The sequence below is a fragment of the Phoca vitulina genome, unplaced genomic scaffold (genome assembly GCF_004348235.1).
Source record: "Phoca vitulina isolate PV1807 unplaced genomic scaffold, GSC_HSeal_1.0 scaffold10, whole genome shotgun sequence".
Lineage (NCBI taxonomy): Eukaryota > Metazoa > Chordata > Mammalia > Carnivora > Phocidae > Phoca > Phoca vitulina.
Window position 1 is genome coordinate 27,012,197 of NW_022589713.1, and position 22,521 is coordinate 27,034,717.

Below are 22,521 nucleotides of genomic sequence, written 5' to 3' on the forward strand. Positions count from 1 at the left end.
ATGTTAGCCCTTGAAGTTTTTTGAGCTAGAGGGTAACTCAGTGAGGTCAGAATACTAGCAGTATTTACCTGTTGGCTGCTTTGAGAGAGACAAGAAGGAGGCTAAGGCAGCAGTTCAAGTGAGAAGAAATTCTTGGCTTAGGATGCTGGAGGGTGAGCATGGGGAGGAGAAGACATGAGCTGAATTTGTGGAACTTGTTCACGTTAGGGACAGGATGCCTGGAAGAGAGTCAAAGATTCTGTGTGCGTGTGTGTGCATGTGCGTGTGTGTGTGCGTGTGTGTGTGTGTGTGTACACTTAAACCAGTTGAAAATGGATTTGACTCTCTGGAGTCCAAGATGAGTCCTGAAGGGAAATCCTGGTGATGGAAAGCACCTGATTCTGTGGGGCTCCCTGTGGGCAGGAGCAGTCTTCTGCATCTCTGAGTCTCCAGTGCCAGGCAGCACATGCTGAAGGAATGTTTGTGGAAGGGATGAATATGGTAGATTTAGTTGGACACATAAGTGAGCTTACCATTGGGATGGGACAATCAAGTGATTAAGGGCACACCTAGGTTTGAATCCTGACTCAGCCATTCCTGAGTGCTCTTGAGCAAGTTACTAAACCTTTCCGTTTCCTCATGTGCAGAATGGAGGATAATAACAGTGTCTGTTGGGATATACTATGATTATTCATATGAACTGAATGAATTGGTGTACATGAGACTCTTAAGCCCGCGCCTAGAATATACCTGAGATAAAGGCTCCTCAGTCATTGGCTCTTGTCACTCACAGGGGAGCGTAGATGTGGGTCTGATTGGCAGAAAAGTAACTGATGAGTTGGGGTGGGGGTTAGTAGCTTTGCGAATGCCTGAGAGCCTTGGCCTAGAGGTGGGAGAGGGCGTGGGAGTGAGGCAGTTTAGAGAGAGCACCCATTGAGGAAGTGCGAGGAGGAAAGGTAAAGGAGCAAGGACCAGGCTGGAGAGGCAGGAGGAGACCTGGAAAGTTCCACGTCAGCTCTCCCAGGCAAGGAGAATGTTTCAGGAGGGAAGGGGAGTAAAAAGTATGGAACGCAGGGAGCTCAAGGAGGGGGAGAGCTGAGCTTGGGCATTTGAGTTTGGTTGTTTGGGCAGGCATCCACTCACCTTAGAAGTTGTTGCTGGAGAGCAGAAGCCAGGTTACCTGTGTTTACCGAGAGTGTCAAGGACAGAGAGAAGATTCTGTCGGATAAAGAAGTAGAGGCAGAGATTAAAGGCAAGGTTTCTAAAATAGTTTAAAGACAGTATGGCTTTTAAGTTTGTTCTAGCAAATAGCTAGGATGTGGTACAGAGACCACTGTACTGTACAGATCCTTAGTGTTGTCCATGAGAATAGGCCCCCGGGGGTGTGCAGTGCTCAGTCTGTGAGGTCCTGCGTGGTAGCACTGGGGTGGTTTTGCATAGATAACAATATATGAATAAAGTGTAATGTAGAATGTAATAAATATTAATAAGCTAATTATAATGAATGCAGTAAGATACATTATAACTGACACTTAATGGGTATTTACTATGAGCCAGCAGCATTATAAGTGCTTTGCACGTATTTCATTTAATTCCCCCCCCCCAGCAGCTCTGAGATACAAGTGTTGTTGATCTTATTTTATAGCCGAGGGGGGACTAGGTAATATGCCCAGAGTCCCACAGTGGGTAAGTGTGTGCTGGGGCCACGATTACATACCAGGCAGTGTGGTTACAGAGCCCGGGCTGTTGGCAGCCACGCTATGCTGCTGCTTTTTATTTTGCTGCTGAGCTGTTTAGGACAGGCAAATGGCAGTAGGTATCACGTCTGACAAACAGGAGGTCTAAGGAGAGGAACCGTGACCCCGAAGGAAGGGGCCGGTGAGAGTGGGTGCAGCACCAAAGGAAGGGGCCGCTGGGAGTGGGTGCAGCACTGGTTCAGAGAGGGAGGGCAAGCCTAGACCCAGAGGCTCAGGAAGAGAGTCGGTGTGGAAACCAACCCACTTGCTCTCAGGGAGAGGAGAAAGAGGACTGGCAAAAATCCAGAGGATGAGAGGCAAGGGATTTTATGGGAGCAAGAGAAGGGTAAGACATTTTCAGAGAGGTTTTGAGTCAATAAGGGAGACCACCATCCATCTGGAGAACTTTGCAGTGGGTTTTTAAGAGTGGTCTCCCACTGGTAGTTTGGTTAGACCTAGTCCTGTGGGAGAAAGGGGCTGAAGGAGCCAGCTTTAGGGTGTGAGGTTCATTGATCTTGACAGCTTTCCAAGGCACCCTTCGGTGGAGCCGTGAAGCTAACTCCATCCAAGGAGAATGACTGTATTTTGGTCACCTGCTGCTGCTTTCATTTGCTTCCAGAAGTGGAGTTGAATGGCAGTCGGAGGTTGAGGAAAGAGTCATATTGTCTTTTTTCCCCTGTTGTGAAAATGTCCCAGATTTCAGGAGGAAGAAAAACCCAAAGGTAGAAGAAACAAAACAAGAAGGAAGTAGAGGCATTTTGAATTTGAGGGATGCTGAGGTGTGGATGACACTGAGGAGTGCCTAGCTCACACCTTAGGATTTTCTAGAAACCAGATACGTTGTTTAGAATAGTGCCTCTTAAGCTATCTGTAGCAAAGGGCCCTTTTTAATACTGTTCAAAGGTTGTAGACTGTTTATGTTTTGTCAAATATAATCAACACTGAATTAGAAAAAATAAAGAAAACAAAAACAGGGAATACAAACCCAATTTGTTGTCTATAATTAGATTCAACAGACTCTGTGAAATTGCTAAAAAAAAGTTTCTAAGTGCTTGCTTGTAATTTCTGAAATTTGCGAGTCATGGACTTCTTGCAGGCTCAGAACAAACACAGGCTCGTACCTAACAGTGGGTTTCAGTTTATGTCATACATACACCTGCCAGGCAGGTGGTTCACAGGGCTCCCGTTCCCCCAGGCTCTTTCCAGATTACCCAGCCTGGTGTGTGGAACATACTAGATGCTCAGCAAATAAACACTTATTAAACCAGCCCCTCTAAGAGATGATTTTTGTATGCAGAATAAAACTCAATTAATATGATAGCAAGTCTCTCAACAGTAAGATAATTAAATTTGTTCATCAGGTAGTAGGCAGCATCTTAAAGCAGAGTGTGCTTTATCTTGTTTTTTAATTTTCAAAAATCACATCTTTGTAGCTTTCAAAAAACCTTAGTTACCAGAAAGCCACAGTTTGTTCGTGATGTGTAGACACACTAACCTCAGCCACAGTTCATCTTTTGGCTCTAGATGGTGTCGGCTGCTAAGGTGTGTGGGGCCGCTGATGAGTCGCCATCAGTGAAGAGACTCCGCCTGCGTGTTGCTGATAAAGACTTTTCTTTTAAAGCTGGCCAGTGGTAAGTGGCTTTTCTGATTCCTTGGTGTTGTGTGTTCAAGGTGCTGTCAAAAAGAAGGACTACGGTGGCCAGCTGTTTCTCCTGAGGAATAGGAATTCTAGACCATCCCCATTCAGGGGGAGCCTTCTTTTGGCATGGAGAATCCTATTCCTTTCCTCGCCTCAGAGCTCACCTTGCTTCTGAGCCCTTGACCTTCTCAGGCATGTATGAAAATTGCTGCCTTGAGTTTTGTAGATTGAAACAAAGCTTAGTTCTGAGCCACGGACCTGATCATTATGCTCTTCAGAAATGGTTGCTCTGATGGAATGCACTGGAATAATCTAATCTGCTTGATTGATACATTTTAAAAAATTAGTCGTTCTGTCAAATACAGAGTAAACACAGCAGTCTGGAAAGAAGAATACCCAGTTAGGTCGCAGAGCTGAGCACCCTCTCAACAATTCCTGCATCACTTGTCTGAGTTGAGTTTAAATATTTTGCTGAATTTATTATCAGGATCCCCCAATCAGGCCCAGCCTGCACCACACCCCTGATTCCGCCCGATTTGACACTGAGGACTAGTCAGAATACTGACAGAGTAACAGCCCAGCTGTCCCACTGTTCCTGCGAATGCCTTCACTGAGTTGCAATTCAAGTGGAATTGTAAATAAAGCAGCTCGTATTTCCTTAGGAAAGGTGTGTTTGGGTGTATGTTTCCTTTATTTAAATAAAGCATTCATTTCTAAGTGAATTTCTGGCATGTCAATCTTGTAGTATTTCTTAGGAGTCACTTGACTAATTTTGGCAGTCCATCTGGAAATGTGGTTTTGTTAGAAGGAGGATGTGTGATAATAGCAAGAGTTAGCAGTCTTGTGTTAATAGTTTGCCTTTGAATTTAGAACTAGAAAACAAGATGCTGATTGCAATAATTTGCGTTTGTGAAGCAATTTACTGCAATCTTTGCACATGTTCAGTGATACATATTAAATGCATTTGGGCTGTTTTAGGGGGGCGGGCAACATTTTTACCCTTCAAAAATAGTTTAGCAGTTATTACATTGAAAAGTGGAAACTTTAATTGTAATGATCTGTCTTTCCGTATTTCCCTTCTGTGGAAGTGTTTGGGTCCTGTGCGCAGCATTGTCTCTGGGCCTCCAACTCTGATTTGCACCAAGACTCCTGATTAGAGAAAGCCCGTGCACTGGTTTATAATGCTGCTACCTTGGTGTGCCTGCAAGTATATTAGCACTTGCAAACTGTAGTTACCTGATCAGAAAAGTATATCGTGGTATTTCTAGTGATATACAAAGAAATAGGGTTCCCTTGTGATCCTCAAGGTAAAATTTTTCAGGGTAGGTGTTACATATCCCATATCGATGAATGGATTTGTAATCTCACTGATGTCAGGACTGGTTTTAGAATGCGCCTGACTCCTGCTGCAGAGGGCAGACGTCGGGGTGGTCATCTCTGGCTATTTAGTATTGACCTTTCCCTGCCAGGTGTCCATCAGCACTCCTTCCTGGCATCAGAACCTTCCCTTTTAAAAGATTGCTCCCTTACCACTGACTTACTGTAATGGCTCCGGGGGTTGTAAGTTCCTTTGGATATTTGACTTCTTGATTAGAGAATGGCCATTTGCTTAGGTTGGTGATGTCTGCATCTTTGGTGCTGTTGCTGGGATGGCTTTTGTTCTGTGCTCTGTTAGAGCATCAGCTTGGTAGTAAGCACCATGTGGCATTCTAGGGAAGAGGGCAAGGATTAGGGAGAGGGAGTGTATGGGTGTGGCTGCCGTGCAGCTTGTATAGTTAGGATTATCAGAGTGGGGTGCTGCTAGAGATAAGAGAATTGTTCTTGGGCTTATCTTTGGGGTCAGAGATTGGGCCATGATCCCATATCTTTGAATTCCTGACCACTGGCCTCCTCTGACACCTGCCGAACTGAGAGGGAGGCTCTAGATGGGCCTCTAAATAAATGAATAAATGCTCTGGAGCTTTGAGCACAGAGCTCCAGGTAGGCACTTTCACTATAGAGCAGAGATCAGCCTCTGGGGCTCTTCCTGTGCTATACAGAGGGGACTAGTTCCTGTACTGGGAAACCAGTTCCAAGAACTCAAGAAATCCAATCTAAAGAGAAAGGTCAAAAGAGGGTACTCCCTCAAAACCATTACTCCCAGGAGCAGGGCTAAACCTTTTAGGCTTCTATCACCGGTAGATCCACTGCCTACCACCTAGCTCCTTGGTGAGTCCCACTCTTGACCTTCTCAGAAGTTCTCCTTCCTGATGATAGAAAGATTGGGATTATCTCTTGGGGCTAGAGTGTGCCACCAACAGTCCTCTTGTAATGTGTGAGTGCCTGAAGTTGGCAGATTCAGTGTTCCTTGTGGCACTCACTGCTGTGGGCTGGGTCCATCCCCTGAGGGAGTCTCTACCACAGTGTCACATGCCTAGTGCTCTGGAGACTGCATGACTCACCTGGGGGCTTTTCTAGCTCTGTGATGTGGGAGTTTCTTTCTTTCTCTGGGCTTCAGTTTCCATGTCTTTAAAGAGGGAATAGTAACATTCCTTTGTCTTGGGATATGTCAAGTGTTTAACACAATGCCTAATGTTTAACTTTATTAGTTTGCTTTTGCTTTTTGTTATAGCTACTGTTTCACTCATTTAAGTCATCTGTGTTGGTGAGGCCCAGGGGACAGATTCCAATACTTAGTTCCTTGGCGGGTTTCCCTGCTGTTGTTTGGAAGAGCAGCAGGCCAAGTAGGAGTGGATGAGTGCGCATCTCCACTATGATGGCGCCCCTCCTGCCTAGTCATTACTACTCGTTCCACACTTGGGCTTGCCAGGACTGAGGGAGAGCAAGGCCAAAGCATTTTTGGAAAGAGCAAGGTGTGTCTCTGATTTCATGTAAGGTAACATAAGTTTTCATGTTTGAAAGTGACTAAGAGAAGGACTCCAAGAAGTAATAGAGAAGAGGAGTAAGATTAGAGAAAGCAGACTCTACCCTTCCCTCTAGCAGGGCCACTGCATTGTAGACAGTATCTAACCTACATGGCTGTGTTCGGCAGCCCTGCCTCTCGAGTGACCACACATAGAGAGTGCTGCATTCCTTGGTGTCCTCGTTCAGACTGTGTTCTCCATGCTTGTCTGGTGAGTGCTGTGTGTCTTTTAAGACTCCTCTGTGAAGTTTTTGTTAATCCTTTCACGCCTGGTAGAATTGACTGCTTCTTCCTCTGCTTTCCTCCCCTCCAAGCAGACTTTTAAAAAAATAAAATAGTGGTTTTATTAGTATTTTCCTGATGAAATCAGAATCACATATGTTGGAGCTATGAAGAAATCTATGCTAAGTACCAGTTCTTCCAGACAGGTCTCAAATGATGGGCGTTTTCTCTCCTCTAAGCAGATTTTATCATAGTCCATGTAATTGTATTTATTTGTTAGTTTTCCTCCCATTAGGGTGAGTTTGTTGAGGGCAGGAGTCCAGACATCCTTGGCATCTTTACCTCCAGCACTGACGCCAGGGCCTGTACGTGGGAAACAGGAGGCGTCTGTGGCGTTTGCACAAGGGATGAGGGAGGGGCTCAAAGCCCTCGAGCTGAGGACTAAAGAGTTTTAGGATCTCACGGTAAAACATCGACATTCGGCCACGATTTGTGTGTGTGCTCTGTGCCGGGCACCGGGGCTGCGTCTGTGGGCAGGACACGGCTGCCTGGGGTGTCACAGCTGGATATGGGTATGTGGCTTCGCTACCGAATTAGGCTCTTCCTCCCAGTTCTTCTTACATTCGCTCATATGAGAGTGCAGTAGGTGCCTCGGCTCTTGGCTTCAAGAGGGCATTTTTAAGTGTGTGTGTGTATGTTTAAAACTTAATTTTTTCTTGGACAGATGCTTTATTAAATATGTATCGTGCATATTTTCTTAAATCTATTCAGATGAAGTTTTCATGTCATTTGAATTCTGTAGCATTTAAGGAAGGAGTCCTTTTTTTTTTAAAGGTTGCTTTCCAAAGTTACTTAGAGATTCCCTTTCCCTGTGAGAACGGTCTTTATCAACATCAAGCAGCAGAGGGCACTATAGTTCAGGAGATGAAGCTGCAAAAGTAGTTCATTGATTAACTTTTTTTTTTAAACATGGAAGCTGTGGAGATGATATTATACTTCTTCTCTGAAAGCATAACAGCAACTGTGTTAATAAATAACAACTGTAGTCTTTATATATTTATGTCTTGTCTGAAATGAGAAGGAAATAAAAGTATTGATGGAAAAGAATCAAGTGAATATAGACAAAAATAGGCTGGGGACCTTTTCTGGAGCACTTCCAATCCAGACTCAGGTTTTTTAAGACTCAAAAAGTGTCCAGATGTTTAAGGCCAAAGATCAGAAGAGAACATCTTTTAAGGTCATAAATCAAATCAGTAGGGAACATAGTGTGCTTTTCATGGAAGCCTCCTGGCTTCCATGAAAATAATGGGGATAAATGATACTTTTGCTCTTTGATGGCTGAAAAACATCTAGATTGGATGTTTGTTTTCTAGACATTGGTAGGAGAATTTTTTGTGGACCCAGGTTCTAATAAATGTTTCTTTCCTTGGTACATAACTAGGTTTGTTGCATTTCCTAGAATCCCTACCAAAAAAGATTTTCTCTGGCAAAGAAGTATCAAAGGCTTGAAACTTGCAAGAGTTCTAGACTATAGGAGTATGGTTAGAAGAAAAGGAAATATAAGAGTTTTGGAACTTAGAAGGTCACATCAGCATTTTAATTTGTCAAATGCCAGTGAAAAAGTTTTTGTTGCCCCCCCCCCCTTTTTTTTACACTTTTAGAAAACTGTCTTATTGGGATATACTGTACATATTATAAAATTCACCCATTTATGGTTTACAATTCAGTGGTTTTTAGTATTTTTACAGAATTGTGCAGCCATTAACAGAACAAAATTTTACAACATTCTCATCATCCCAAAAAGAAACCTTATAGTTATCATTCATTCCCCATCCTCACCTGCTTTGACAACCACTGTTCTACTTTCTGTCTTTATGGATTGGCCTATTCTGGACATTTCATATCAATGGAATTATACAATAGGTGGTCCTTTTTGTGACTGACCTCTTTCTCTTTTTCTTTTTATTATTATGTTATGTTAATCACCATACATTACATCATTAGTTTTTGATGTAGTGTTCCATGATTCATTGTTTGCGTATAACACCCAGTGCTCCATGCAGAATGTGCCCTCTTTAATACCCATCACCAGGCTAACCCATCCTCCCACCTCCCTCCCCTCTAGAACCCTCAGTTTGTTTTTCAGAGTCCATAGTCTCTCATGGTTCGTCTCTCCCTCTGATATCCCCCTTCATTCTTTCCCTCCTGCTATCTTTTTTTTTTTTTTTAACATATGATGTATTGTTTCAGAGGTACAGATCTGTGATTCAACAGTCTTACACAATTCACAGCACTCACCATAGCACATACCCTCCCCAATGTCTATCACCCAGCCACCCCATCCCTCCCACCCCCCCACCACTCCAGCAACCCTCAGTTTGTTTCCTGAGATTAAGAATTCCTTATATCAGTGAGGTCATATGATACATGTCTTTCTCTGATTGACTTATTTCGCTCAGCATAACACCCTCCAGTTCCATCCATGTCGTTGCAAATGGCAAGATTTCATTCCGTTTGATGGCTGCATAATATTCCATTGTATGTGTATACAATGGAATTTATATATATATAAAATATGCAAACTATTTTCCAAAGTGGCTTGCATATACACATATATACCACATCTTCTTTATCCATTCATCTGTCGATGGACATCTTGGCTCTTTCCACAGTTTGGCTATTGTGGACATTGCTGCTATAAATATCGGGGTGCACATACCCCTTCGGATCGCTACATTTGTATCTTTGGGGTATATACCCAGTAGTGCAATTGCTGGATCGTATGGTAGCTCTATTTTCAACTTTTTGAGGAACCTCCATACTGTTTTCCAGAGTGGCTGCACAGCTTGCATTCCCACCAACAGTGTAGGAGGGTTCCCCTTTCTCCACATCCCTGCCAACATCTGTCGTTTCCTGACTTGTTAATTTTAGCCATTCTGACTGGTGTGAGGTGATATCTCACTGAAGTTTTGATTTGGATTTCCCTGATGCTGAGCAATGTTGAGCACTTTTTCATGTGTCTGTTGGCCATTTGGATGTCTTCTTTGGAAAAATGTCTGTTCATGTCTTCTGCCCATTTCTTGATTGGATCATTTGTTCTTTGGGTGTTGAGTTTAAGAAGTTCTTTATAGATTTTGCATACTAGCCCTTTATCTGATATGTCATTTGCAAATATCTTCTCGCATTCTGTTGGTTGTCTTTTGGTTTTGTTGACTGTTTCCTTTGCTGTGCAAAAGCTTTTTATCTTGATGAGGTCCCAATAGTTCATTTTTGCCCTTGCTTCCCTTGCCTTTGGCGATGTTTCTAGGGAGAAGTTGCCGCGGCTGAGGTCGAAGAGGTTGCTGCCTGTGTTTTCCTTTAGGATTTTGATGGACTCCTGTCTCACATTTAGGTCTTTCAACCATTTTGAGTCTATTTTTGTGTGTGGTATAAAGAAATGGTCCAGTTTCATTCTTCTGCATGTGGCTGTCTAATTTTCCCAACACCATTTGTTGAAGAGACTGTCTTTTTTTCCATTGGACATTCTTTCCTGCTTTGTCAAGGATTAGTTGACCATAGAGTTGAGGGTCCATTTCTGGGCTCTCTATTCTGTTCCATTGATCTATGTGTCTGTTTTTGTGCCAGTACCATACTGTCTTGATGATGACAGCTTTGTAATAGAGCTTGAAGTCCGGAATTGTGATGCCGCCAGCTTTGCTTTTCTTTTTCAACATTTCTTTTTCAACAGTTCTCTCCCATTCCTCTGGGTGACTGACCTCTTTCTATTAACATAATTTTAATGTTCATCTATGTTGTGGCATGTATCAGTACTTCATTCCATTGTGGATATACCATATTTTGTTTATACATTCATGAATTGATGAAAATTTAGATTGTTTTCACTTTTAGGCTATTATCAATAATGCTGCTATGAATATTCATGTACGTGTTTTTGAATGGACATATATTTTAATTTCTCTTGGGTATATATTTAAGAGTGGAGTTGATGGTCATATGGTAACTCTGTTTAACATTTTGAGACACTGCAAACTATTTTCCAAAGTGGCTGCGCCATTTTACATTCCCACCAGCAGTGTAGAAGGGTTCTGGTTTCTCAGGATCCTTACTAGTACTACTGTTGGTTTAATTAGCCATCAATCCTAGTTGAGTATGAAGTGATAGCTCTTGTGATTTTGATTTGCATTTTCCTAATAACTAATGATGTTGAGCAACTTTTTACATGCTTATTTGCCATTTACATATCTTTGGAGAAATGTTTATACAAATCCTTTGCCCATATTTTGAGTTGTCTTAATTATTGAATTGTAAAAGTTCTTTATATTTTCTATATACAAATTCCTTATCTGATATTTGATTTGAAAGTATTCTCTCCCATTCTGTAGGTTACCTTTTAATGATGGTATCTTAATTTTGTTGCAGGCTAGTTTCTCCATTTTTTCTTTGACTTTTGTGTTTGGTATCCTATCTAAGTAACCATTGCCATGAAGAGTTACTCCTGTGTGAGTCTTCTAAGAGTTTATAATTTTAGCTCTTACCTTTAAGTCTGTGACCCATTTTGAGTTAATTTTTGTATATGGTGTGAGGTAGGGGTCCAACTTTGTTCTTTTTACATGTGGATATCCAGTTGTTCTGGCACAGTTCATTGAAAAGACTGTTCTTTTGCCATGAATTGTGTTGGTACCCTTGTCAAAAATCAACTGACCACATATTTAAGAGTTTACTTCTGGACTTGCAGTTCTTTATCATTGATTTATGTGCCTGTCCTAATGCCAGTACTACAGTGTCTTCATTACTGTAGCTTTATAGTAAGTTTTGAAATCAGAATGTGTGAGTCCTCTAAATTTGTTGGTCTTTTTCCAAATTGTTTTGATGATTCTGGGTTCCTTGAATTTCCATATTAATTTTATGATCAACTTGTCAGTTTCAGCAAAGAAACCATCTGGAGTTTTGATAGGTATTGCATTGAATCTATAGATTAATTTGGAGAGTATTGCCATCTTAATATTATTAAGTCTTTCAGTCTGTGAACATTAGGTGTCTTTTTATTTATTTAGACCTTCTTTGATTTTTCTCCATAATGTTTTGTAGCTTTCAGTATGCAAGTCTTATATACTTCTTTTGTTAAATTTATTCCCAGTTGTTTTAATCTTTTTTATGTTATTATAAATAAAATTATTTTTCTCAATTTCACATTTAGATTGTTAACTGCTAGTGTATAAAAATACAATTGATTTTTATCAATCTTGTATTCTGCAGCATCATTTGAACTTGCTTATTAGTTCTAATATCCTTATAGTAGATTCCTTAGGATTTTCTATATACAACATCATGTCATCTGCAATTTCTTCCTCTCTAATCTTGATACCTTTTATTTAATTTTCTTGCTTAATTGCCTTGGCTAGAACCTCTAGTACAATGTTAAAAAGAGGTGGTAGGAACAGACATCCTTGTCTTGTTTCTGTCTTTAGGGGAGAAACTTGTAGCTTTTCACCATTGAATGTTGGATATTTTGTAGATGTCCTTTATTAGATTGAGGAAGTTCCCAGTTATTCGTAGTTAGTTGAGTATTTTTATTATGTAAGGGTCTTAAATATTGCCAAATGCCTTTTCTGCATCTGTTGAGATGATACCTGGATTTTGTCCATTATTCTACTAAGTGGTGTTTTTCACTGATTGATTTTCAGATGTTAAACCAACCTAATATTCCTGGGATTTTTGCATCTATATTCACAAGGGATATTGAACTTAGTTTCTTTTCTTGTTATATCTTTGTCTGGTTTTGGTAGCAGGGTAATACTGGCCTTATAAATGAGTTGGCAAATGTTCTTTTCTGGTTTTTGGGAAGAGTTTGTAAAAGATTAGCGTTCTTTAAATCCTTGGTAGAATTCACCAGTGATGCCTATCCTTTTTTTTTCTAGAAGTTTTGAAATTACTAAAACTATTTACTTGTTAGGGGCCTGTTCAGATTTTCTGTTTCTTCTTGAGTCCAATTTGGTAATTTCTGTCTTTCTAGGAACATATCCATTTCATTTAAGTTATCTCAATTTTTGTCATACAGTCGTTCATGGAATTCCTATAATAATCTTTTCTATTTTTGTAAGCTTGGTGATGATATCCCCTCTTCCATTCTTGATTTTACTAATTTTCTCTTTTCTCTTTTTTTCTTAACTAGCTTAAAGTTTATCAGTTTTACTTATCTTGTTGCCCACTTTTAAAATTGCTTCAACAAAAAGTTTATTTGCCTTTCTTTTTAGGATTGATTTCTTTATCCCAGGAGTCTCTGTGGTTGGTGGGTTCTCAATATGCTCCAGCCCCAGACTACTAGAACAAGAGAGAATGATAGAATTGGCAGTGAAATATGCGAACCACCCTCCTGCTCTCTGGATTCACAATCAGGTGAGCAAACCTGTTTAAACTTGGAGCTCTGGGCATCTCTGCCTACCCACAAAATTTGTGTTCAGCTCACTTAATGCACCTAAGAAACCAAGGCTTGAGTGGGAAGGGTACATGCTCACAAAGAGCTCCCCCACATCCAGAATTCAGACTCCAGAATGGTCAAAGAAGCAGAATCTTTTTGATGCATTAGGGAAGACTCAAAGATATTTTGGGATCTGAAAATACCTTCTGGGTTACTAGTGTTCAGTTGAACACTACTTTAGTATTGAAACATTTTACTTTATATGTAAGTTTTTTTAAATTGGCTCTCTGTCTGTGTGTCTTATAAATGGTAAACCTATAAATCAGATTATTTTGTCCTAACTATCCTAAATAAAAGGAATTAAACTATTATTCTGTCATTTGGAAAGGAAGTGATTTCTTTTTTTTTTTTTTTTAAAGATTTTATTTATTTGACAGAGAGAGCACAAGGAGGTAGACAGGCAGGCAGAGGGAGAGGGAGACGCAGGCTCCCTGCTGAGCGCGGAGCCCGATGTAGGGCTCAATCCCAGGACTCTGGGATCATGACCTGAGCCAAAAGCAGACGCTTAACCGACTGAGCCACCTGGGCGCCCCAAGGCAGTGATTTCTCATTCTATCCCGCTTGTGCCTAGAGCTGAGCGCTCCTAAATCCATGTGCCATTGCCTCTGGAGAGCTCTTCACATGGGATCCTGAGAGGGAATCCACGTTTGCAGCTAATAACTCATGTTTCACTAAGGGACTCAACACAATTCTACATAAGCTGACTCTTCATTACCTCTGAGAACTCTGATAACAAAGAATGAGCTCCGCACAAATCAGTTGTCTGTCTTCTTAGTTTTTGACCATCCCTTTTATTTCTAGAGTGCCTTCTATATTTACCAACAACTTTTATCCCATCCCAGACATTTTCTTATCTCCTTTGCCAGAAAGGAATGTACCAGTATAAATATTGTAGCTATAAACTGATTTTAAAATTTATATGGAAGGGCAAAGGGACTACAATAGCTAAAACAGTTTTGAAGAAGAATAAAGTGGCAAGTATCACATTGCTCAAATTTAAGATTAAAATACAGCTATGGTAATCAAATTAGTGTGGTATTGGTGAAGGGATGGACACATAAATTGATGGAACAGAATAAAGAATTCAGAATTGGATCCAACACACATATGGCCATTTGATTTTTGACGACAGTGCTAAAGAAATTCAGTGGCGAAAGGATAACCTTTCCAACATATATACAGTGCTGGGATAGTTGTTTATCCATATGCAAAGAAACAACTTTGTTCTAAGTGTCCTACTTTATGTTGAAAATTCCCACAAAATAGGTTATAGATGTAAGTAGAAGACACAACCGTAACAATTTTAGAAGAAAACATAAGAAGTATTCTGAACTTGAGGGTAGGTGTGTTAGGACATGACACCAAAAGCCAGATCCATAAAAGAGGAGATTGATATATAGGACTTAATCAAAATTAAAAACGTTTTTCTGCAAAAGACACTGCTACAGATTCGATGAAAGGTATTTGCACATTAGATATCCAACAATGGATATGTAATATCCAGAATATATAAAGAACTCTCAAAAGTCAGCAGAAAGAAAACAAGCATAATTTAAAAATGGGCAAAAGCCTGAATAGACACTTCACTAAAAAGGATATAAGGACAGCTAGTAAGCAATGACAAGATGTTGACCATCATTAGGGAAATGCAGATTAAAACTGGATATAGGGGGATATCTCTACACACCTATTAGGATGACTAAAATTAAAAGTTCTGACAATACCAAGTGCTGGTAAGGATGTGGAGTGACTGGAACTCTCTTCTATAGCTTATATTGCTAGCAGGAATGCGAGATACTGCTGCCAATCTGGAAGACATTTTGGTAGTTTTGTATGAAATGAAACAATCATTTATCGTAAGTCCTAGTAATACTGCTCCTGGATCTTTATTCTAGAGAAACAGAAAGCTCTGTTCATATAAAAACCTGTACGTGAAACATTTATAGTGGTTCTATTCATAATTGTCAAAAACTGGAAACAACCCAAATGTCCCTCAAAAGGTGAACAGATAAACAAATTGTGATCCATTCATACAATATATTGTTATTCAGCAGTAAAAATGGATGAACCATTGATGCCCTCCACTTGGGTGAGTCTTAAAGGCCACATATTGAGTGAAAAAAGCCAGTCTCAAAGGTTATGTACTCTATAATCCCATTTTTGTCGCACTCTGGAAGACAGAAATACAATGATGGAAAACAGATGAGTGGTTAACAGGGGTTAGGGGTAGGGAAAGGTGTGAGCATAGAGGGAAAGCAGAGGGAGGTTTTGGGGGTGATGAAACTGTTCTGTATCTTGGTTTTGGTGGTGATGGAACTATTCTGTATCTTGGTTTTGGTGGTAGTTAGGCAGATCTGTGTGTATGTGTTAAAATCCACAGAACTATACTCCCTCCCCCACTCCCCCCAAAAAAGTTTTACTGTAAGATAATTAAAAAAAAAATAAAAGGTTTTTAAATCTATAGGGGCATAAAAAAAATGTCTCTTCTAATTATGGCTTCCATGTCAAGTTGTATCTGTTCAGAATAAGGCAGCTGCTTGCCTTAGCATTTCCATTCTCAATGTATCCTGTCACATTTTTACCCTCCGACCTTCTGAGTCATTCCTTCCATGTGTCCTCAGCTGCCTCATTCCTTTTTAGATTCTCTTTGGATTTCCCATCCATTACTGTCTGTAGGCTGTATCCTGAATCTCTAAAAAATGCCGTGGGGGTGGGACCGGCAAGGTTTCCATGTGCCCCTTGCCCAGGGTTACAGTGAGCTTGGCCATCTCGGCTCCGAGTGCCATGAGTTCCCTCCCGTTATCTGCCTCCCACGTGACCTGACCTGGTCCTGCTCCACAGCTCCCTTCTTGGTTTCATGCCTCATTGGCATTTCAATGAAGGAACTTACTCTTAGAGGCTGTAGAAAATCTCCAAGTGGCATTGCTTGAATGCACATTTTAATTGTAGTGCCGGCTCCACTCTGCCCGGTGGGAGTTGCAAACAGCCTTTATGAAGTCAGATTTGTCTTGGAACCATTCTCAGGTGGCTGTTTTCCTCCTGAGGGGTTTGTCTTATTAAGCTATTAGAGTGGACAATGGAGGCACGTGAGTGTCTGGGTGGCAGCAGGCTGCTCTGTTGGGACATGGGATAAAGTGCCATAAATGTCTTCCTTTATTTTATCTGCTTTGGCTCAGGCTCCTGGCAGGGTAAAGGGTTCTAGACAGCTATTGTGTGCTGGGCTCCAGCTGCTGTGGAAAAGTTGTTTATATTTCACAAGTAGAAAATCTGTACCCAAAACATGGCTGCATAATCGAAGGTAATGTCCTTTTACTCACTTCCGTATTATAGGGTACAGTACTTGGAGTGTTGTGTTCATGCTACCTTGGCAGCTTTTATTGATCAGTAAAAGACAAAGATGGCTTTTCATTCTTTCCAGATGCTAGCAAATGAGAAGATAGATCTATTTAAGATTATTTTGTCACTAAGAAGATGGTAGGCACATTTTTTTTTCTTTCTTTCTCTTTTTGCCAACTTCAGGGTTTTGAAAATACTCTGTCTCAAAAACAGTACCCTAAAGGCTTTGTTGTAATTATTAATCCTGCTAAAGATGACCGTTGGAGAAAATGATTTCTCTCTCATTTCTTAGTCTCTTTTACTCTTTGATTCTTAGTGATAAAGAGAGAGGTGTACAGGCAAGCAAGATGGGGAGGGAAGGGACAGAGAGATTCAGTCTTTTGGCATCATTAGGCAGAACTTCTCGTACCATAGCTTCTGTTTCTGAGACTTGAAAAGGAAGGGCATTTTAAAGCACTTTGGTGGCCAGTGTAGTAAGTCCTAGATTGTACTTATTCCTAACAGAATGCTCCCTTGCTGCTCATTTCTTTTGTCGAAAATAAAAACCCACTTTTCACCCTTCGTGTCAAAATGGCCTACATATTTAAAATTGTTTAGTTTAGATGTTTTTCTTTTCCCTCAGAGAAAGGATTTCCCTTCATTTGATAGTTCTTTACCAGAAAGGACCTCTTTTGTGAATGAAAATAATTATCGTTTTTTCTTACATTTCTGAGACTAACTCTTCTTTAAGATTTAACTTCTTCTTTAAGTTGTAAAGCCCCAAATTAAATTCATGTCAAAAAGTACTTAACTGGGGGCGCCTGGGTGGCTCAGTCGGTTAAGCGTCTGCCTTCGGCTCAGGTCATGATCCCGGGGTCCTGGGATCGAGCCCCGCATCGGGCTCCCTGCACAGCAGAGACCTCTTTCTCCCTCTCCCTCTGCTGCTCTCCCTGCTTGTGCTCTCTCTCTTAAATAAATACATAAAATCTTAAAAAAAAATTAAAAAAAATAAGTACTTAATCGCCTACCTGCCATGCAGGGCTCCAAGGAGTGAATGTTGAGGATTTGGTCTTTAAAAAGCACATGATAACTTATTGCTTCTTAGGAGGGAGTTCATTTCGTTGATTTACATCAGGAACATGTAATGGAGCCAACTTTTGCTCTTCATATAAATTTCTTTAGTTCTGGGTTGCCTTTTAGTGGCAGGGAAGAAAGGAGCAGGCACCCCCAGCACTTTTTCTTTCCTGGCAGCTTCAGTGACTAAAACCCCCTCCTGTAATAGAGCTAGATGGCAGCAGCCCAGTAGGGAATTCTTCCCCGCCAGGTGTCTCGTGATGGCCACCACAGCCCTGTGAGGTGAGCAGGACAGGTGTTGGTACCCATTTAACAGATGCGGCAGCAGAGGCTCAGGGGAATGAAGGAACTTGATGGATTTCATAGGCTGTGATTAAAATTCAGTCTTCTGACTCCTACATCAGTACATTTTATCCAAACTAGAGGTCTCAACCCTATCAGATCCGCTGCCCTCTTTCTAGAACTATCCTGAAATGAAATTCAAAGTTAATGTAATCAACACATGGAATATTTTTTTTTTTTTTTGGTGACATAATTCTCTAAATGTAATGCCAAGGAGAAATTAAAAAAAGGAGGGGGGATTCCTAGTCACAGACTGTGTATTTCACTAGATCAGTGGTTGGGCAGAGCTTAACTAGAAGAGAGAATGAAGCAGTCAGACGGCTGTTCCTCAGCGTGGAATCAGCGTGAGTACACCGTCTACAGGTGCAGATGGTGCTGCCTGTTGCCTGGTGATGGGAGAACCACACGTGCATGTTACCAGCTGGGATGTGGCTGGCCAGAACAGTGAGCATACTTGGTAATGTTCTGGATACAATAGAGTACAGTCTACACGATGGGTACATTCTGGAACATTCGGACTCCACTAGATCCGTCCGTACACAGTGCTTTGGGTTTTTTGTAAATGAGTTAGGATCTAGTCTCAGATCATTACAAACCAGTTTTCACCTCCATGTATGTCCCATGGGCCATTCAGAAGTTTCTGCAGGGCAATCCTGTGCTGCTAAACTGGCTGAGTACAAAAAGTCATGATTTGCAGCATTTGCTGATTTCTGTGTTGCAGATACTCCCTCAGTGGCTGAATTCAAACTACCAGTAGGAAGTGGTTCACGTGGCGCCTGGGTGGCTCAGTCGGTTAAGCGGCTGCCTTCGGCTCAAGTCATGATCCCAGGGTCTTGGGATCGAGCCCTGCATCGGGCTCCCTGCTCAGTGGGGGAGTCTGCCTCTCCCTCTCCCTCTGCTTGCTGCTCCCCCTGCTTGTGCTGTTTCTCTGTCAAATAAATAAATAAAATCTTTAAAAAAAAACCCAACCAAACCTGGTTCATGAAATTCCTCAAAATTTAACCATCAGCTGAGTGGGAGCCAGCTCCAGGGCACTGCTAACTGCACAAGACATCTAGCTAGCATCTCTGGTCCTGACCTCTAAATGCCAGTTGGGTTTTCCAAACCATCGTGACAATAAAAAAGTATCACCACGTGTTTCCAAAACACCTCCTTTTGGGGTCTCTGTCACCCTCATGGAGAACCAGTGCATTCAGCTCTGATGGTCGTTCGGGTCTAAGTGACCTCACCCACTAGGTGCTTTGCTGGGTCGGGGGTGTGGTAGTCGCCCCCCGGTGAGTGAAGCCTCTGTGCCTGTTCTTGCTGCTCCGGGGAGAAGCGCACAGCACCGACCAGCACCGTGGGGCCGGCCTCAAGCCTGCGCAGCGGAGCTCTGGTTGTGCCCTGCTGGTGGCCCGGAGGGGGCCCCCCGGTACCCAGAGTGTTCTCTGACAAGCCCAGGGCAGCCGCAGCGTAATGACACCTGCCCCAGCCTGCCTGTTTCAGCTCCATGGCTTCGAGCAGAAAAGGAAACTCATGCTTCAGAGCTGTGCCCTGAGTCCAGTGCCTGTTGCACAGCCCGGCTCATCACCTAAGAAGTGAGCAAGTGGCAAAATGACCGAAGGGAGTCCCCCTCTCCTGGGTTCTGGAGCTGCTAGGCGGTACGGATCACAAAGGCAGAGCAGTGAATGGCCTGTGTGATGGGCGAGTGGGACAAGTGGGAGCCGGCGGTGAAAACAGTCCTCAGCACGGATAAAAATGCAGGAGGCAGAGGTAGTCCGCTTTCTTGAAGAAGAGCGGGAGGTGTAAGGCCTGTGCCCCAAAGGACTCACGGATCTTTTCTTTCCTGCCGTAGTGTACACTTGACTCTGAAGTGGCCGTGAGAGTGGGTGGAGAGTTCTTCTTTGACCCGCAGCCTGCAGATGCCTCTAGAAACCTCGTGCTGATTGCAGGAGGGGTCGGAATTAACCCCCTGCTCTCCATCCTGCGGCACGCGGCCGACCTCCACAGAGAACGGGCCCACAGAGGGAGCGGCTACGAGATGGGGACGACAAAGCTGTTCTACAGTGCCCAGAATACCAGTGAGCTCCTGTTTAAGGTAGGGGAGAGACGGACACTTGCTAGCGTGCCCTGAGCAAACTCGTGGCGGGGTGGGAGTCGTCTCCGGAACTTTCTTCCGTTACTCTGTCTTCTCTACGAGAGTTCGTTGCAACAGAAGGCTTGACGTTAATCATGTTCAGATGGGGAATTAACCACCACTTCTTAGGACAGAAAAACAGCTTGTGTTGAGGGGCTCCCGGTGAAGTGACAGGACAGGCCAGGACGGGTTTGGTGGGCCTGAATCTGGAGGCCGATGAACAGAAAGGTGGCCACAGCCCCGAGCATCCGCGGAGTCAGGAGACCTACAGGTGGGCTCGCGGGTTATATAACAGAGGAGGTGAGGCGTGCGGAGTTCGGCCCCCGCCGGGTGACGGAAACCCCCCTCGGCTGCATCTGTTGAAAGGAAGTACACTTGACAGGAGAAGGCTTTCACTCTGGATTGCCTTGCAGCTGCAGGGATGAACAAAAGAACAGAAACAGTTAAAAGACACAACTGTGGTCAGTGAAACTGCTGCTTAATTGCCACTGCTTGAGAAAAAGGGAAAAGAAAAAACTCCCGGAGAGTTAGTAATATGCTTGTTAGCATATTCAGATTTCAATTAAAGCCAACTAGCCCTCTGTACTGTGAATGCTCCGGCCTGCGAGGCTGCAAACAATATGTCTCTAAGTAGAGAGGAAGAGAGTGGCAGACGTGTGCAGACTGGGAGTTGGGGTTCAGCGGCAGTGGCTGTGCACATCTGTTTTGATTTTTTAAAATTGTAGTGTGACCAAATACGTTTGACATTCCAGAAAAATATCCTCGATTTAGTAAATGAATTTCCTGAGAAGATTGCGTGCAGTTTGCATGTTACGAAACAGACAGCCCAAATCAGTGCAGAACTCAAGCCATACATCACGGGTGAGTCCCCCAGAGATATTTTGACTATGTCCACGTGGCTGTTTGGTGGCACGGGCCGCTGGTGGAGGGTAGTTGCTTTACTGGGATGTTACTACCTGGGGAACTGGGAGGTGATTCATCATGGAAAAATGAGAGATTTGGTTGGATTTCCTTATTATATATGGGGTTCTTACTGCCCATGTTAAAAGCTTATTTTCCACATATTTTAAGGGGACCTTTGTGTCATCACTGTAGTATACATCCAAAGATTTTATGTTCCAGCCTCGACTGAATTGATGCCGTTTGCCATTAATGGTCATTTGAATTACCCGTGGTTTCCCCTGCTTGGAAAGATTTTTTTTCACCAGTTTATTTACTTTGCTGAAGCCAGTTCTGAATCTCTGCCAGAGATCAGGAAGCTAACTGGCCCTGCCTGAAGAGTGCATGATGGTTAGCTCCCCACTTTGCTCGCCGTAAGCTTAGGGAACCTGGTGATGCATTCTCTGCTTGGGTCTGGCGTCTGGTGCTGCCACCAGGAGCCATTGTGTGAACGAGTCCACACTAGACGCCCTGAGCTTGGGTTACTGGAAATAAACCCCGTTGCTGAGTTGTAGTTAGTCCTTCCTCATTTCAGTACAGGCGTGTCTGGCTTATTTGGTGTTTATTCTGTTTTTTGGTAGAAGGAAGAATAACGGAGAAGGAGATAAGAGATCATATTTCACAAGAGACTTTGTTCTATATTTGTGGCCCACCTCCCATGACAGACTTTTTCTCCAAGCAACTGGAAAACAGCCACGTTCCCAAAGAACACATTTGCTTTGAGAAGTGGTGGTAGGGAGCGGGCAAAGATAGAAAAGAGAAAGCTGTGAAATCTACCCAGGACAGCAACAGAGCTATGATTTGTGGCACGACAAATTTACCTCTGCTCAGCTTTTTTTTTTTTTTTTTAAGGTTGAACTAAGTGATCAGCTGGAGCATAAAAGAAAAACCAGCAGACAGACTTAGATGATAAATTTTTTACAAAGACTTCATTGATTCAATTATTTTTTACTTTATTGATTTTCTTTTATTAATAACTGTTTGATTATCTCATGATCTATCTTGAATTGGTCAATATAGGTTTTCTTTCCTCTTAGGGAAAAAAGAGACATAGACTTAAATTTAATCATATAAGAATGCTGTTTTGTGTGTAAAATGTAAGCTATCTTCATTTGATAGCAACCTTTATATCTTATGCTCAATAAACTTATAATTTAAACACGGTCCTAATCATTTTACTTTGAAAATTCTTTATATTTAATGCCTTCATTCACCTCCCTGTAGCCCAAAGCCTTGCTTCTTCAGACCATCATAGGTGGGTTTGGAAATGGAAGATTATGAGGAAAACTGCTTTAGGGAATTGAGTGTCTGGCATGTTTGCTTAATGTTAATGAATGTCCTAAGTGCATTATCCTGACTAATTGTTAGTTTCTTCTCAAACGAAACCCTTCCTGTGCTCTGTGTCTTGGCCGCCTGCCTTCACACTCTCTGCAGGGGGCGGTTCCTTGTTTGGGACAAAGGCCCTGGTGACTGCTGCATTGCATGTCGGATCTGCCTTCAATGACTAGGCTGGCTGGCTCTAAAAATGTGGTGAGGATTGATTAGGGGGTACAGAACCACTTCCAAATCCGGTCTTTCAGTTTTTTATTTCGTTTCTTTGCCAGAGTTCTTCTTGGCACCAGCAGGTCTTCGACACGTACTTGTTGAATGACTGAAAGAAAGCAACTGACATACAACTCCTTGCTAAGCCCAGGGTTTGGGAGGCAGTCCCCAGGATGGGTAGAGACAATGGTGGAGCCTCATCCCAAGGCTGCTCTAATGAAACTGCTAGAAAGCAGA

At 42.3% G+C, this 22,521-nt stretch overlaps 1 protein-coding gene across 5 annotated transcripts in view; it reads left to right on the forward strand.

The window, feature by feature from the left end:
* Positions 1–21,938, forward strand: part of OXNAD1 (oxidoreductase NAD binding domain containing 1) — a 40,991-nt gene extending 19,053 nt beyond the window's left edge. For 2 of the 5 annotated variants that reach the window (XM_032408753.1, XM_032408754.1), the window contains 5 exons: positions 3,240–3,346; positions 12,733–12,874; positions 19,522–19,764; positions 20,556–20,664; positions 21,324–21,938. In XM_032408753.1, the coding sequence (XP_032264644.1) occupies positions 3,240–3,346; positions 12,733–12,874; positions 19,522–19,764; positions 20,556–20,664; positions 21,324–21,478 (756 nt within the window). In that variant the 3' untranslated portion in view covers positions 21,479–21,938. Of the gene's footprint in view, positions 1–3,221; positions 3,347–12,732; positions 12,875–19,521; positions 19,765–20,555; positions 20,665–21,323 lie in introns of all 5 variants that reach the window. The other 3 variants (XM_032408755.1, XM_032408756.1, XM_032408752.1) reach the window with 2 other exon arrangements.
* The last annotated feature ends 583 nt before the right edge of the window (positions 21,939–22,521 follow it).